The sequence below is a fragment of the Exophiala aquamarina genome (assembly GCF_000709125.1).
Source record: "Exophiala aquamarina CBS 119918 chromosome Unknown aczIA-supercont1.21, whole genome shotgun sequence".
Classification (NCBI taxonomy): Eukaryota; Fungi; Ascomycota; class Eurotiomycetes; order Chaetothyriales; family Herpotrichiellaceae; genus Exophiala; species Exophiala aquamarina.
The window spans coordinates 209,793-226,285 of NW_013550567.1; the positions used below are offsets into that span (position 1 = coordinate 209,793).

At 50.6% G+C, this 16,493-nt stretch overlaps 5 protein-coding genes across 5 annotated transcripts; 1 reads left to right on the top strand and 4 right to left on the bottom strand.

The window, feature by feature from the left end:
- Positions 1-308: 308 nt before the first annotated feature.
- Positions 309-822, bottom strand: A1O9_12123 (F-type H+-transporting ATPase subunit delta; the record flags this gene model as incomplete). Its single annotated transcript, XM_013398922.1, has 3 exons — positions 309-341; positions 421-599; positions 726-822. The coding sequence occupies 3 exons, from the start codon at positions 820-822 to the stop codon at positions 309-311; spliced, it is 309 nt and encodes a 102-aa protein (XP_013254376.1).
- Positions 823-4,630: 3,808 nt separating this feature from the next.
- A1O9_12124 (uncharacterized protein) lies at positions 4,631-6,157 on the bottom strand (the record flags this gene model as incomplete). Its single annotated transcript, XM_013398923.1, has 2 exons — positions 4,631-5,275; positions 5,561-6,157. The coding sequence occupies 2 exons, from the start codon at positions 6,155-6,157 to the stop codon at positions 4,631-4,633; spliced, it is 1,242 nt and encodes a 413-aa protein (XP_013254377.1).
- Positions 6,158-10,506: 4,349 nt separating this feature from the next.
- A1O9_12125 (uncharacterized protein) lies at positions 10,507-12,456 on the bottom strand (the record flags this gene model as incomplete). The annotated part of the gene is made up of 1 exon (XM_013398924.1): positions 10,507-12,456. One exon carries the CDS (start codon positions 12,454-12,456, stop codon positions 10,507-10,509), a length of 1,950 nt encoding a protein of 649 aa, XP_013254378.1.
- A 1,057-nt stretch (positions 12,457-13,513) lies between these two features.
- A1O9_12126 (uncharacterized protein) lies at positions 13,514-13,780 on the top strand (the record flags this gene model as incomplete). The annotated part of the gene is made up of 1 exon (XM_013398925.1): positions 13,514-13,780. A coding segment is annotated over one exon (267 nt), but the record flags the coding sequence as incomplete, so codon positions are not given.
- A 284-nt stretch (positions 13,781-14,064) lies between these two features.
- On the bottom strand, positions 14,065-15,702 carry A1O9_12127 (succinate dehydrogenase [ubiquinone] flavoprotein subunit, mitochondrial; the record flags this gene model as incomplete). The annotated part of the gene is made up of 2 exons (XM_013398926.1): positions 14,065-14,284; positions 14,342-15,702. The coding sequence occupies 2 exons, from the start codon at positions 15,700-15,702 to the stop codon at positions 14,065-14,067; spliced, it is 1,581 nt and encodes a 526-aa protein (XP_013254380.1).
- Positions 15,703-16,493: the final 791 nt, after the last annotated feature.

The window sequence follows — 16,493 nt, forward strand, 5'->3', positions numbered from 1 at the left end:
CCTAGGGAGCAGGAGTCATCAATCACCTCAGCGACTTACCTCGGTGATCTTGATAAGGGACACTGAGTAAAAACAGTTATAGACATGGGTGGGGAACTACTGGAAAGATGTGAGAAGAGAAATAGCCATAGAAATCAAATGTCAATGTGAGTTACGACGGGAGACGAGTTTGATCATAGTTGAGATCGCCCGCAATCACCATCGCCCTCACACTTGCATACTCTCGTTCTCTTTTTGCCGCTCCCAGTTCTTTCTTTATATGTACACAAGCAACAAAATTGAGAAGCAGCCAACCATCCTCCATCCCCTTATTTCAATGCGGCTTGGAGGGATTCGAGAACCTGTAGAATATGTTAGCAACCAAAGGCAACAAATTGAACAAAAAGCCTCGATCTCGCGTTCTTCTGACGCAAACCTTACCTCAATCTCAATCTTCGCCTCGGCGATGTCCTGCTCACTTCCACTGCCACTGGCAATCTTTTGAGCCTCGGCTATTTGCGAGTTGACGGCCTCGATGCTGAATTCCTCGAGGGGGTAGCCTTCCACCGCATTTATGCTCAGGACCGAGTTGGGCTGGACGACGGCGAAACCTCCGGATACTTCATAGATATTTTCCCGTTAGCTTGTCTCCCGTTTCAGAAGTCCAATATAGCCCGAAATATCTCCCAAAGGCGCGTTCCGCCATAGACCGGGAGCGTCTTTCGCCCCTTGGGTGTAAAACATACAGAAGAATTGTTTGCTGCCACCACTTTCCTCGATGATCTCGACCAAACCGGGCTTCAACTGTTCGATCGAAGGGACGTGTTGTGCAAGGATACCCATCTCTCCGGTTTCTGCAGCGAGGTTGACTTGGACACTGGAGTTGGAAGGTCAGTAAGTACCAAAACGCCGAACCAATTCGGCAAGGGAGGATACTGTTCAGTATGCGGACGTACACATCAGTCGATTTGTAGATAGCCTAGTGAGCACTCATATCAGCAACGTTCTGAACCACAGCCAGCTTTCTAATCCCAAGGAAGATAGAAGTAATTACCTGATGAGGCAGAGCCAGGGAAAGCTTTATTTTGTCGGAGACGGCATCAGCATAGCCTCTGCGTTGAACGGGCTTGAAAGCAGCGGCAGAACCGGCGCGCAGAGCTGCACGAGACAGACGAAGGGCGCTCATAGTGAACAGGAGGCGTCGATATGGTTGTGGTCGTTGATTGTCAACTCGTCAAATAAGCCTAGAAAAAGCTCCCCCCAAACAAAGCTCAAACTGCGGTCTGAGCATCTGCAGTCGAGTGCCAAGCAAAACTAAACGGGAGCTCAATGGAAGGAGGCTCTAGGAGAGGCAAGTCAGCCGAGCTCTCAGCCTGACGCAGCCTGGTCACGTTTCTTCCCATTTCAGCTTCAGGTATCTTGCTCTAAGCCTTTGCAGACTCCAGACTAATTGAGAAATTGCGAAGAATGGAATCCCGAGGTAGAATACGGAGCACAGGGCATGCCTCTTTCCATGGCTCCGTCTCTCTATCAATTGACCCCGCCCCTGTGCTCGAGGGAAACGCTATGCCAAGACTAAGTATTGGAACAACTTCCACCAGATCTCCTCCCACCCACCCTCTACCATCTTTGAGCGATCCTTGTGGCCAAAGGGGAGAGAGCCAATTCATGCTAGGCTAGAGCCATCTGAGCAATAGCCCTAGATGCTCCATCCTGAACCCGATTCATGGCATGGCCGAAGAGTAGGCGCTGATCACTAAGCCGCTATGGGATCAGCTTGACAGACTTGCTTCTGACTTCCTTCGGGTGAGGAGTATCGGCGCAACTCGAGCGATTGTGCGGAAAGGACAAGGAAGTACTGCAGCTCCTGTATACGGTTGGGTTTAAACCTACGCCATTATACCCGGCCAAAAGAATGAAAGAGAATAGCGGTGCTTTTTCGGGGCGCTTGGAGAAGATCTAGCTTAATAGCTCTGCATTCTGCATCTTCGTCAAGTTCCATGTACTCGTATGGGTGGGATTTTCAATCGCACTAATAGCATTCGCTTCGAAGTCGAACGCACGCCCCATGAAATCTTGAAGTGCCCGAGACGAAGAAAGGAAAACTGTAGACGGGAAGCGAAAAGCAACGTGCGTGGCGGGCTTGGGTACTCGGTAATCCACACGGACTACGCCGTTGCCGTTTGATAGAGACGTTCGTCAGAAGAGAGCAATGCTTCAACACACAGCCTCGTCAACCGACCACTCCGTATAACTCCCACACATGCCATCACATTCAACAAAAGGCACAAGTCCACAGCAATCTAGACCCAAGGTAGACGAGGACATAAGGACAATGTTCTGACTGCGCATGACTAGCCGAACAATTTCACCTCGTTTAGGGACGGTGGATAAATTTGGAGGGCTGGCGCTACACGGCGCCTTCTCAGAATTGAGATGATCGCTAAGACTGGCGAATCGTCTAGTGTTAGGGAAGGTTTGCGTAGCGGGTCTGCATATTCCTATCTTTACTCCCTTGTTGTGGAAGGGAGTAAGGGACGTTCACGTAAATCTGAAAAGTTGAGCCCGTGAGATAGATACCAACATACATGAACCTGCAGACCCAGCCGATGTTGTTGTTGGCATGATCATCATTGATCTGATGGTTCGTCGGAAGGGCAGAACGGCCGACTGAAACATATGCGGGCTCTGTTAGAACACTTGCTATCTTCAAGTTTGCAGACGGCGATCATTTGTAGGTGTCTGGCCAACGAATAATGCTGCCAGTCGGCAAAAATGGTTTGAGCAAAGTAGGCCAATGGCTGAGGGGTCTAGACGACCTTGACTGGGTTCTTCAGGGGACTACATACCGCGCGTGATCATGGTGAGTCAATCGAAGAACGTGTGAAAGTTCTCTAAAGTGCAGTGACATGACGACGGATTAGAGGCCTCCCTGCCAATTATCTGATCATGTATGCATGAGAGATATGCGAAGCGATGGAGCAGAACATACGAATACGAGCATCGGACGCACGGCAGTGCTGGTCCATGGACATGGGCTCAGTAGTCTCTTCTTGTCAACGCCTCGTCTGCAACTGGGAGGGGGAAACGTTACTCATTTACCCGGTGGCTAATTGAGGGCGATCGCGGCGGATATACACTGAAAGGAAACGGAAGCTCATTGGAGGGGACTTAACACCCAGCGTGGTTCCCAAGAAAGTTTGAGAGCGAACAGAATCGAGGTTATGCCGTTAGCAAAGGCACCTATCTTTGCTGATTATTTCATATTGACGTACTGCTTTCGCGTTTGTATGTGATTGGCGCTGAGCAACCACTCTATTTCGAAAAGATACGATCAGTCCCTAGTGCCTCACCCAGCCCGTCATTTACGGTGCATATGGCGGCAGATGCCCCCAGGGGACCATTTTCCCCCACATTGATATCGCGCTAGCTGAATAGGGCAGCGCCAAACTTGTGCAATGATGCTGTGATGGGTGATGGATGTATGTAGGGAGCTCAGGGAGCACTAAGTTCCATTTTGTCGATGACGGGGCTATGATAGCTCACTTGTCATGATACAGATGAACCCATGGAAGGAATAGCTTCAAGGTGGAGTCGACCGGAAAACTTTGCTAGTGTGGTCATGGCACACATATCACCCATCGGAAGGCGGCCCTGGGATTTTATCACTGGTTGATCGATAGTACTCAAGGTTGATATATATTCGCACCAGGGATTGACGATCGTCTCGTCGGTCGGCGGAGCTCATAAGCTACGCCGCTGATGGTGAAACCTAACAGCGATATCAGAAGAAACGCATTCTATTCGTACCATCGCGGTTGTCAACAATGCCTTCAATGACAACTGGCAACGTCCATGGCTTGAAAATACTCTTCACTAGAAGCGGTCTCCTCTAGCCAAAACATCACTCTAAACCATGTCCTTGCATCGCTGTGGTGTTGGAAAGGGTGACAGACTAAAGCATTGGGCTTCTGTGAAATAACAAAGTTGACGCCAAAACAATATACCCACTGCGGTCTGAATTTTCGTCACATCAAGCTCGCGATATTCTGCGCCCCTTGCTGCAGGCATCGTCTCCACGCTTACCAGAATTGGATGAACTGTGAGACTTTCAGCTAGGTCCCCATATGACAGGTTAAAGGGTGTTGGCGCTGCGCAATCGCAACGTGTGTTATCTAGGGAGGTCAACAAGTTGCGCTAGCTTAGGGCCAGAGGAAACTTTCTTGACCATCTCCTCTCTCCAAGTTAGGTAACCGCAAAGCAAACTCAGCTGCAATCACAAAGCAGAGCAGACAACCAGTCCTGAACTGTCTTAGTCGTCTGGTGAGAGCGACATGTGATTCGAGCGTAGACACCCCCATTGCTGCGGCACGCAACGCCGTCATGTGCTCGTAGTCGGACCACATTTGTCTTGCTCCACTGTAGGGAAGCGATCCGGGCCATTGGCTTGTCGGCCGTTCTCGTTCCCCGGGGGCATGAAACATGGCACCCCTGAACGGCGATTCACAAGGAGCTTGCAGGGCCAAAGCCGCGAGTCTTGGCTCTTGAGGAAGTGTGCGAGGTATTCCGTACCTCGTAAACGGTAGAATGTATGCGCCTCCAATCGAGAGGTTTCTTATCTGCATCAAGAAATGGTCAAAGTCACCGCTTCTCACATGTAGAGTTCTTGCATTCCCTCAGGGAGTTTGAAGGTCTCGAACCCTGGATCCACTTTTTTGTTAAGCGGGTTTTGGTCCATCCATGAAGCACCAGTCGCATTCCTTTCCCAGCGATCAATGAGCCCAACGGCCCAATCCTGAAACGACCGTGCAGATTGTGGTAGAATGGCTGTGCTATCATGCAACGTCTTTCTAAAGTCTTCCAGATCTTCTGGTGGTACGACTAGTTCCTCGTGCGTATTGCTATGTTCGTCTAGGAATTTTCCAATTTCCAAAAGCGGTTGGTAAAAGACCTTCATCGCCCGATGCACGGTAGGCCCTCGATTCGAGCTCGAGTAGTAAATGTCTGGATTGAATATCCAAAGAAGGAGACCTTCTCGTCCATTTTCAGACTCTCCTCGAGTCTCACTATGGAGAACAATCTTGCGAGAGACTGTATTGTCGATCAAAGATAGCAATTGGCTACAGATAAACACAGATGGAGGATATTCGTGTGGTTGTTGGTCCTGACTGTTCGCAAGTGCTATTCTTGATTTATACAATCTGAAGTTGCCATCGTCTCCTTGGCTCGAACCCACAGCGGCGCTGCATGTTAGGCAATGGAGAGAAGTACCTTTTACAGATGCAAAGGATTGTTCCTGCACATTCAAGATTAGCCAAGCTGTACCTCTTTAAAATCCCTTCATATCGATGATTCCGAGACTAGAAGGTGAAAATAGAGGCTTATGGCGATATGCAGGGAAACGACCATCTCTGAGAAAGAAGAGGTTGTAATCACATGCGATCGTCCAGAGTAGAGTTAATATACGGCGATTGTATCAGAGACAAAGCCCACATAATCTCAGTAGCGAGAATGACAGGTCTCTTTCTTTAGGCCGGAGAAGGACGGCTAGAGGCCGATTGCACCAAGCATGATGGCTTACCTGAATACCCCAGCAGTCATCTTGATGAATCAGGAATGAGACAGCATCAACCAGCCCAATTCCTGGTTGAGCAGCAATCCTGCTCTTGGCAGAGAATCCTTTGGCTTCGGCGGCATGATGGTCATGAGAGTGGTCATGGTGAGGCTTGTGACAAAACCAAACGTCCATCAAGTCCGCCCAGTGATCGCTTGGGAGATCCTTCCAGGCGGTGATTGTCCCAGCCTTCAAAATCTCGCTTGTACAACTCCTGCAACTAGCAGAGGTAGTTTCTGATAAATCAGTGGCACACCATGGAACTTCGATGCCGGCCAGGTCATCTGATCCACTGTTCGATTGCTCTGAGTCATCGATCTGGACCCGCGCGGAGATCTCAGTCTTTTTATCAAACGGAAAGGTCACATTGGCGGTCCCTGAGATCTGAGTGGGCAGATAGATACTGGAAGATTCACCATCATGAACTGCAGTGATGATGTGCTTGTCGGACGAAATGAAGATTTTAGTGTGCTCATTCTTGTCAGTCTCGAGGGATGCGTGTAGCGTGAGTTGGCGGATGTGCATTAGAGCTTCTGCATATAGGTGGATCTTTGGTTTGGGCATCTCTCGTATGACCACCCTACCGATTTGCCACAAGTCGTTAAAACTCGATGGGGAATAGCCACAAGCAGAAACGGTCTTCAGCGATCGGTGTCAAGTCTCCAGCTGTTGCGCCGGACAGCTCTCTGGCGCTGTTTTGGAAGCTAGAAACCGAAAGCTCTGATGCTGATTAACCTTGATCATCCGGGTCGCCGATGCATAGCGCATGTAACTAACAATGGGTTTTGTTTTTGCGGCCAGGTCGCGTACAAACTCTTCAGTTGATGATTTTACTCCTTGCAATTCGCGCACCATATCATATATGCCAACTTCGCTCAAACCCAGTAAGTGTCAGCTGCCACCATCGCAAGTTCAATGCTAGCAGGTCTGTACATACGATTCTCACTCGATAATTCAGGTTTGTGGGAAATGGATGAAAAGTGAATTGACGAGAACGCGAGTCACGCGCAAGGCGCCTTTCCTATCGTCACTTATGGAAGCTTGTTTCCGATTGGGGAGACCCGATGTTGCCGCTTTAACTTCGCGTTGGTTTCGGTGTCTGGGCCGATGACGACGGCACGGATACCCGGCCTAGGTTGACACAGATAGCTTCCTTCCTGTCGGGGCCCAGCAGGTTTCTATCGATGCAGGATGTTGGTTTACTTTGGTCAAAGAAAAGGCAACAGGGCATTGATAGACGTATCTACCCGGACAGGCTCCTCCGGGAATTTTTCGTCCAAACCAACGAGATTGGGATAGGCAGGACAATGAGCAGAATTCCAAGGGCTTGGAACAGCGCAATGTACATACCTCATCCTGACTCACGGTGAACGGGCTGACGACCAATGTGCATAAGTATCGTCTCCACTTCCACACCCGTGTTGAAGTCTACGAGTACATCTATGTTTCACCTGGCGCGAGCCATAAGGCTGCCGTTTTAAGGCGATCAACTCTGGGAGAGCCATCACACAGGAGAGAGCCTGCAAGTTCACACAAGAGGATCGGCTAATGCTCGATATATATATGTATAGCCTGACATCTGATCCTGGCCGATGTGTGTAGGACTTCCAAATGCACAAAAAGAAAATCACTACCCCAGGATGTGACCTGGAATCTGTCGAATTACTCAATTGATTTTCGAGAGGCCAGTACCTAGTCGTTCGAACTCTACTACTTCTAGCCATCATGCTGCTGATTGCATTGAACGTTGCGTCCAGTGACTATGACCTAGTTTGTGCTGTTTGACTGAGAGTGTCTCCGCCAGCGTTTCACTAAGTTGCTATGATGCCGGCACCTTCTCCCCGACTTCTGGAGCCACTGCCCCATGGGTCTGGATTCGAACAGAGTAGTTGCCAAGCTCGCCATCGGTGGCCAGGGTCTTTTGGCCTTGATCATTATTGCAAGTCTCTCACTTGAATGTTATGTCCGGAGTACCTCGGTAGTTTCTGTGCTCTCTGTGAGATCTTGCATCGAACCGGCAGTGTTCCCGAGCGCCACCCGTTGAAGGAGCAGTTCAAGTCAGCGGCCGCTGCATGACCTACATAGCTCATGCGGATCTGTCGCAGCAGCATATTCACCATACCGGCTTAGAAAACCCCTCAGATATGAGGTGCCGTCTGAACATGTGCCGATGATGTCCCCACTTATCTGCACGACCAGGGTCAAGTGGAGAGCATGGTGACAGGCCCCAGAAACGTATGACCTCCGTCAGTCATTCTATGGTGGAAGATCGTCAAGTTAGGACAAGGTATAAGCCGTGCCTGGATATTCTGGCTAGTAGCTGCATGTCTGCAGAACCACCAGAAGAATAACTTTACAGTTCCGCTGAGGCCGACCCGACCAGAACTAACGTATCCACTCGTGTCAGGGCCAGATCAACCTGTCAGCGTAGGCTTTGTGTCTTCCCTTCTCAGTCTATGAAATGCAGACAGGTCGACCACCTGATTTGACTTCAATGCACTATTTCAACCGCCAGCGCTATGCCCTGTTCTGGCTATGGCGTTCTTCCAATGAAATGACAGTACCTTCATCCACTTCCCTCTCGAGGCGAAACATTGAAGGACTGTGGTCAACAAGGGTGTCCACATTTGTGACAACGTGTGCCTGGGATGACCCAGACTTCTTGTCCATTTCCCTTGCATTTAGGGCAGCGTACGCCGTCCATCTTTCGCAGTACGAAGATTGGAGCGTTAGCCACGATTGATATATCATGATTCGGCAAGTGACTCACTGGTCGGGAGCGTATTCCCACAACAGGTCGAAGTGATGGTGGTGGCTTCGTTCCATCACCACCATGGAGCAGGGAAACTTCGACATAGAGATTTGAAAATGGCATGTTGATCAGATAGAATAGATTGTACGTTGACCGCGAGTACTTCGTCAAAAGTGATTGAGTTGGGGGGGGGATGGACACGGCGACATCGCATTCTTTATACTCTTGTTACCGTAGGTTAGTCGAGCATAGTTTGAGTTCATGCGATGGAGTATCTGCCTATACGCGGAGAAGTTGAGAGGCAAACAAGCTTTTGAACTAGCTGGCATGCATGCTCATTCATAGAAAGTATGTGTGTTTCAAGAATCAAGGTTCTATGGCTCTGCTCAATCAGTAATATTCAGGACACCGATTCCGTCATGGTCTCGATCTAGCAGTCGGCAGTGAAGCTATCAAGGTTGAAGTTTCACGAGCTTGTCGGTGAGCCGGTTTCCAATTCCACACATCGGACTTGTGACACTTCGAAAGTCGCTTGGGAGAATGCTTTAATGCTGACTCGAACCGTCTCGGTGCATAAGTAAAAGAAAGTCCAAGGAAGGCCCCCCACATCCAAACGGTGCCGTGTGATTGTGCGTGTTCCGGTCTGAGAGTGATGGCAAGCAGCCGACAAGTCGGTAGCCTTTGCCTCAAACTCATACGAGGAGAGGTGTGGACAATCCTGTCTTAAGGTCCAGATCCACGGGCAACTTCGCGGATGGAGCACTCAGGTTTTTCTGGGCTTGGGCTTGGGTAGCGGACTGGAGGAAGATTCTGATTTGATGTGATAAGATCGACGAAAGTCAGGTGGGTCGAAGTCGCAGACATTTCGGATCGTGCATGTCAGGGGGGGACGAAGAGTGCCTGCTCAAGCATTTGCGGATAGTCACAGTCAGACAAGTCATGTCGATCTAAGCATGATGGAAAAGAGACTAATGCGGACAGCCATGAAAAGACATGGAAGAGTCTCTGCAAGCGGGACTGAAACGAGGACGCTTCCTGATAGCGTCCTGTTAGTTCGATTCCGGAATCATGGGTCTGGGGATTTGGTGGTAAATGCTATTGGGCCAGGGATCCATTCTGTATTCAAGACGATAGCAAGTATGAGCAGCTTATGCTTCGTGGAGGAGCAAAAGGTTCCGGCATGAAGGTTCCCCGGGCGCGGGAACGTAAGCTGTCCATGGCCAATTAGACGGCAAGGCTCTGCCGGATGGCTCCACCACCATGAATGACCCCAGTGAAATGCTCACAGGGTAAGGAACACGACCTGCTTGCGCACGCGGAATGAGGAGACCAGAAGATCAGATGTTTTCGTACCCACGTTGTAGTCGTGTTCAGGGTGAGGCGTTCCGTCTCAGACTCTCTGGTGGGATGGAGTTGGGGGCAATCTCACAGGCTCACACCTCACGAGTCAAGCTCCACATTGGGTTCCCCGCCCACTCAACTCACGATTTTCGACACACGGACGAGAAGGGCTGCGGAGGAGGACAAACCTGCCGGGTTTAGAAGATGGATGAATCGATAGCCCGGCTTGAGGCGGTCAAGGCGCACACACGCCCACGCAAGCATATTGTCCTTGCCAATGGATCGGTCGTCCTTGACTTTTAGCCTAGTGCCCGAAAAAGTCAGTAAGCGCTGGAAACTTGGCTGGTCTGTCAAGCCACAAAGTGATATGTCACATAAAATACATCCAGGACCGAGTACCTAGGGCTGGGCGAATTTAAGATAGGCGATAGATTATAGGTTCGTGTAATACGATCGTGCATAGATCGAACATGGCAAACATCGCACACGATTTGCCATCGATCCTAGAACCACCAGGTTGTTCAGAGTTGACAGGGCTCGCGAATGGCCATCGCCTACTGAAAAGCTTCGCGATTGGGCCGTCGCATCTTAGACAGCCGTCCAGATGCGCGACATTGCATAGGGCGCTGCAACCTCCCTTTCTCAGCCGGCAAAAGTACGATGAATGATCGGTTGACGAGTATCAATTGGAACCACTGCATGCCTTGACAGCGGGAGATTGTGTCCAAGGCTGAAGACATTGACGATGATATCTGCGTAATAGGGGCCACCGTGCGTCAAGGACATTGTCGCTTTCGAACGTGTGCATCCAACGGTTCCACTAACGCCTTACCAGGGCTGGCGGATATTTGGCACGCATAACGCAAAGACACGAGAACGCAAGGCGATGGAAGGAGAGTGAAAGGATGATGCGTAGAGTGGGCACATACCTTAGAAAGCTCAGTTCCTCCACGATGTCCGGAATCTTTGTCCAGGTCACCTGTTCGCCGCCAAAATCTGGATCCGCTGTTCTGCCTGTAGCAGATTTTCGTTCATAAATTTTATCATCGATTTCTTCACCGCTGTGTGCATCCGTGTCGGGATTTGTGTAACCCCGGCCGGGAGGGCCATGGGTATCAACATGTAAATGTAGCTTAATATAGGGTTTTAATTTTGACGCCGCGTTGGAGCCATCCTTGTCGAACGGTAGAGGTAAATTCTGAGCTGCAAGAAGCGTGATTTCGAGATTGAGCGAATGCTTCGTGGGAAGAATTGTCGTGTTTGAGTCCGTGCTCCCCTTCTCAGGCTCATCGTCCGGATGAGATGCGCGATAGCCCTCGGGCTTCAATACCCAGCCTCCTAGGCCGGCAAACATTCCCTCGTTGAGCATCATGCCCCTGTCCAGTCTCTGCCAATTTAAAGCAACCATTTGTGCACCTTGGCGCCAGTGAAAGGTCGGGTCCACATTTGAACTCCTAATGCGAGTAGCTTTGGGGAAGATTCGCATCAGGTATTTTTTGTTGTGTTCAAACAATGCTGGACCGGAGATAGGATCTGGGTGCATGGTGTGGGCTTTGTTTTCGGACAAACTGAATACGTGCGTAGGAATTGTGGCTTCGGGTTGCGAAAACGCCTTGAAGGTGTAGGCACGTGTGTAAATTCCAAGCTCAGAGAGTGCAGCCAAAACTTTCTTCGGTCTCTTCTCAGGAGACGAAGTACCTTCATCTTCCTGACTTCCTTCCGTTGTATGAGACTTCACACGCTCGATAGGGACATTTGGCTCCTCGGTGGTAGGAGACCACTTGACCTTGATAAGGATTCGCCTCTTCAGTGATTCAGGAGAAGGCAATGCAGCTACCTGAGATTCGGGTGTAATATTGACGAGGAGGTTGGACCAAGCTTCCTTCATAATCTGAACCATAATCTCTTGTTGAGGAGGAGAGGCGTGAACCTCTAGTGATACAATGAGAGGGAGGTCGGTGCTTACAAAAGCAGACTCTCTGATGGCGTTGCAAACAGCGCGAAATGGAATGGGCTGAGTCAGTGTATAGCCATGAAGCACACGAGGCTCGCATTTCAAGGGAATGGCAGGAGAAGGTTGTGGAGAAAGGTAAGTGGGCTTGATGGCGGACGCGGCAGAAGATTGGCGGATCAAGCCATGGGGCTCGGTTCGAGGCTGTGACTGAGGTGTAGTTCCTGGTTCGTTGGATTGAGCGACTGGCTGAGTCGGGTTGCGCAAAGACCCAGAGCGTGATCGAGAACGCATGCGAGATGCCTTTGCCTTGACTCTGTCCCAACGAGATGCCTTGGACCCTCTCCAGTCCTGTTCATCCTCTTCATCAGAGCTACTGGTGTCTGAGTCGCTGCCATCCCAAACGTCGATTTCCAAACACCGACAGCCTCGTTTGAGGACATTGGTATATGCTTCAGCACTAGCGTCGCCATAAAGCTGATGGCCTGACAGATAGGTGTTATGGCTTGAGCTGATGTAGTATGAGGAGAGAGGATAGGTCAGATCATTGGGAACCGAAGGCGACATGGCAGACGACTCAGAAGATGCCATGTAGGACAAAAAGGATGGCTCGTCTTGAAATCCATGGCCATCTTGAGCCCGTTGCTGGGCAGGCAAGGTCTTGTATGCTGAAAGTAGATGGTTCTTGGTTGCGACTGAAAATGGAGTCAGGGAAGAGCTGGCGGCTCTCGCTGAAGGCTGACCACCTCCTGCTGCGCGAGCAGGAAGTTCCTGCTCTTTAGCCGTGGTAGAAGGTTCAGCATGGCTATTGGAAGCCATTGTGTGGTCTCAGCACCGTCACACGATTGGAAGACGTTCTTGAGGCCAGGACCGAGCAGAGAAGCGACTTCTAAAGACAGGGGAATGAAGGGAGTGTCGAATGGAGACGCATTCAGCTGAATAGGCAAGTTAGGAATCGCGGGCAGATATGGTCTAAGCAGTTTGGATTCGCAGCAGTGCCAATCGCAGTCAGGATGGTTTGTAGCCAAACGCCTGGAGGAACAGCGAAGTAACAGTGGCTGTGGAAGGAATGCTAGCGACCATCACTTGAGGGCAAGTGCCCTTCCAACACAAACAAAACAGGTGAGCATTGCCGTTTATCAAAATTGCTCCAAGGCCATCCACGTTTTCAATAGCGATGGGATCTGTGGGGGCCAAATGGCTGGATTTGCATCAATTGGCGCTGGCGCTGGCACTGGCATTGGCACCAGCGCATACTTGTTCAGCCTGCCTCTGGTCATGCATCAAGAATACCAAGGGTTCACAACGATAAAAGCTGGCAGCTTAGATGACGAGCTGCCCAAATCCTGTCTCTGATGGCGTATGCCAAGGGCCTGCCTCCCCTTTAATTAGGGGCCGGGGGGGGCACCCTTGTCGTTGGCGTCAGCTTCACGTGGGACCTGGATGGATCCACGAGACAAGGGACAGCCTCGGTTCCTTGGAAGTTTCATGTAGAAATCCCCCGCTGATGCCTCGTATACCGACATGGGAAAACAGCTTTTAACTGCTCTCCTTTAAGGACTAGAGGATGAGTTGAGGTTACAGAGATTGAGAAAGTTGAGACAACCTGTGGATTACCACCTGGGTACTTGGATAGGCAGAAGCTTTAGGGGAGCGCTTAACGGCATCTTGGCCTACGTAAGTACGTCTCCAGGGAGAGAGCTTACCTGAGAATTAGGCACCTTGGGCCTACCTCCCGAGTCCCAAGAAGCACAGCTTGCGGAGTAGAAGTACGCACAAGAGAATCAGTACTGTAGGAATCTCGAGCTATCCATCTTCTCTCGTCTCGCCAATTAAAGAAACACCGTAGCAACATAACGCTGAAATGTCAGCGCCAATGTCAACGCCGAAACAGTCACGCGCGGACGACGAGCGGACGGTCAGAAGCTGGGGCTTCTCCCACGTTTTCACTTGGACTGATGGACCCAACGCCCACTATCCGCCACACTCTCACTCGGGTCTCACAACGCACATGATCCGCCAGGGTTCCTTGACTATCACATACCCAAAGGATGAAAACCCCTCTAGGGAGACTTTCGGGGTTGGTGCAAGAATAGATGTCCCGGCTGGAAAGGTGCATGAGGTCTGGATGGGGGATGAAGGTATCACCCTTCCCCTCTAGCTGATGGCGCTGTTGATGCGAGTGACTGACCTGAAAATGCCATGCAGGCTGCGAGTATGTCATCGGCGAATGACCAATACGACATGACTGCTTGTTGTGAACACAGGCTACTCATGACTAGTACCCAGGTATTGTGTTTGTGAAATGTGTAATAGAGTAATTTAATTTTGTACACTCCGCTGAATATTGTCCGTGCGCAATGAGGAAATACACATAAAGGTGTCAAATTACACCTACACTTCCGCCAACTCACACTCTCTAGAGCACTAGTATGTTCTCTTGAAGGGTGGTACAGCCTTGCATTCATTCTCATCCAGAGTGGTACCAGTCACTGCCCTGTACCCAAGCTCAACTTTACCATGGGGAGTCTTCTGCCACGAGAGGGTGTGCTTCATCCAGTTCTCGTCATCGCGCTCCGGGAAATCTTCACGAGCATGCGCGCCGCGGGATTCTTTACGATTGGCCGCTGATGCCGCTGTTTGTGTGCTGCCATCGAATGTCAGCAATTGGGAAGAGAGGGACTAGTCAGCCACGAGTACTTACGCGCAAGTCAGTAGATTCCGCAGTTCTAGAGTCTCCACCAGATCCGAGTTCCAGATCATGCTGCGGTCTTTGATGCCCACTTGATCGAACATCTGGTCGACCTCAGTGATCTTCTGCACGCCTTCATCCAGCGATTCTTGGGTTCGGAACACGCTGACATCAGTCTGCATGGTCTTTTGCATTGCTGCTCTGATGTCGTTGGTGCTCCTTGGACCGCTTGAATTTCGGACAGTGTCAAGCACGTTGATCGAGTCTGCGCCTGCGTCCGATGACAGCTCCTTTTGAGGTGCTCCGGGTGAGAAGTTGTCGCGAATGGTGTGGGAAACTGCCCGGCCAAACACAATCAAATCTAGTAAAGAATTGGCTCCAAGTCGGTTTGCGCCATGGACACTGACACATGCGGCTTCACCACACGCGAAGAGACCGGGGACGACCTCGTCTTTGCCTTGATCATTGATTCGAAGAACCTCGCCAGTGTATTTGGTGGGGATACCACCCATGTTGTAGTGAACGGTGGGAAGCACAGGAATTGGCTGTTTGGTGACGTCGACACCGGAGAAGATCGATGCCGTCTCGGAGATACCGGGCAGACGTTCGTGGAGTACCTCCGCAGGCAGATGGCTCAGTTGTAGATAAATATGATCCTTCTCAGGGCCAACGCCACGCCCTTCGCGGATTTCCATGGTCATCGATCTCGAAACAACATCTCGAGAGGCCAAATCCTTGGCGGTGGGCGCATATCGCTCCATGAATCGTTCACCCTCGGAATTCAACAAATAACCACCCTCCCCACGTGAGCCTTCTGTGATCAGGCATCCGGCACCATAGATACCAGTTGGGTGAAACTGAACGAATTCGAGATCCTGATTGGGCAATCCTGCACGAGCGACCATAGCCATGCCATCACCCGTACAAGTGTGAGCTGAAGTGCAGCTGAAATATGCTCGTCCGTAACCTCCGGTGGCTAGGACGGTGTTAGCGGCGCGGAATCTATGCAAAGTCCCATCCTCTTGGTTATATGCGAGGACTCCTCGGCATTCGCCATCCTCCATCAGTAAGTCGAGAGCAAAAAACTCGATGAAGTAGTTGGTGTTGTAGTTTAACGATTGACCATACAGAGTGTGGAGGAGGGCGTGGCCAGTTCTATCGGCAGCGGCACAACAACGGTAGGCCTGTCCGCCTTTGCCAAACTTCTGTGACTGACCGCCAAATGCTCTTTGATAAATCCGACCATCTTCCGTTCTCGAAAATGGACAGCCATATCCTTCGAGCTCAATGACGGATCGAGGAGCTTCGCGTGTCATGTAATGAATGGCGTCTTGGTCTCCAAGCCAGTCAGATCCTTTTACTGTATCATACATGCTGCAAACAACGGTCACATTAGTGCATCGGTCATACATCTGGCTCGTGGCCAGGACGAATGGACAGATTCGAGAGTAGGGAAACATACTGCCACCTCCAGTCGTCCTCATGCATACTAAAGAAGCGAGTTAGATGACAGGCGAGTCTTGGTTAGAACAATTACAACTTACTTTCCGAGTGCCGCATTGATTCCTCCCTGCGCGGCAACAGTGTGGCTTCGAGTAGGAAACAATTTAGATATACAAGCTGTGTTGAATCCGGCTTCAGCCAGTCCGAACGCTGCTCTTAGACCTGCACCACCTGCACCGACGACAACCGCATCGTATTCATGGTCCTGGATTGATTAGTCTATCGTCGTGAAGCCAAAGCTCAAAAATCCCTCACGATAACAGGATATTGTCGACCGATAGGTCCTTCCGCTTCCTTCGCTCGTAGAGGTTGGGTCCCGAAGATGCGTGCTATGATGTGTTACATGACAATCCGTGAAATATCGCTCGAGGTCAGAGGACACATACCAGCAGGCCGAGTCGAAGAAAAATGTCTAGTACCGCGTGTCAAGAATCGGGAGAACTGTGAAATCGGATCAGGATCGGAAGAGTGCATTGAGGTGGGATGAGTGCGCATACCTTCGCCGCAGGAGTCAAGCTCCGCAAGATGGATGAAGAGCTCATCTTGCGCAGCTAGATAGCATCAGAGAATGCAAAGCTGAGAAAGAGGAGAGAGAGGAGAGCGTGGGATGGAGAGAAAGACAGACAGAAAGTGAGAGGAAGTGGCACGCAGAAGGTCCGGA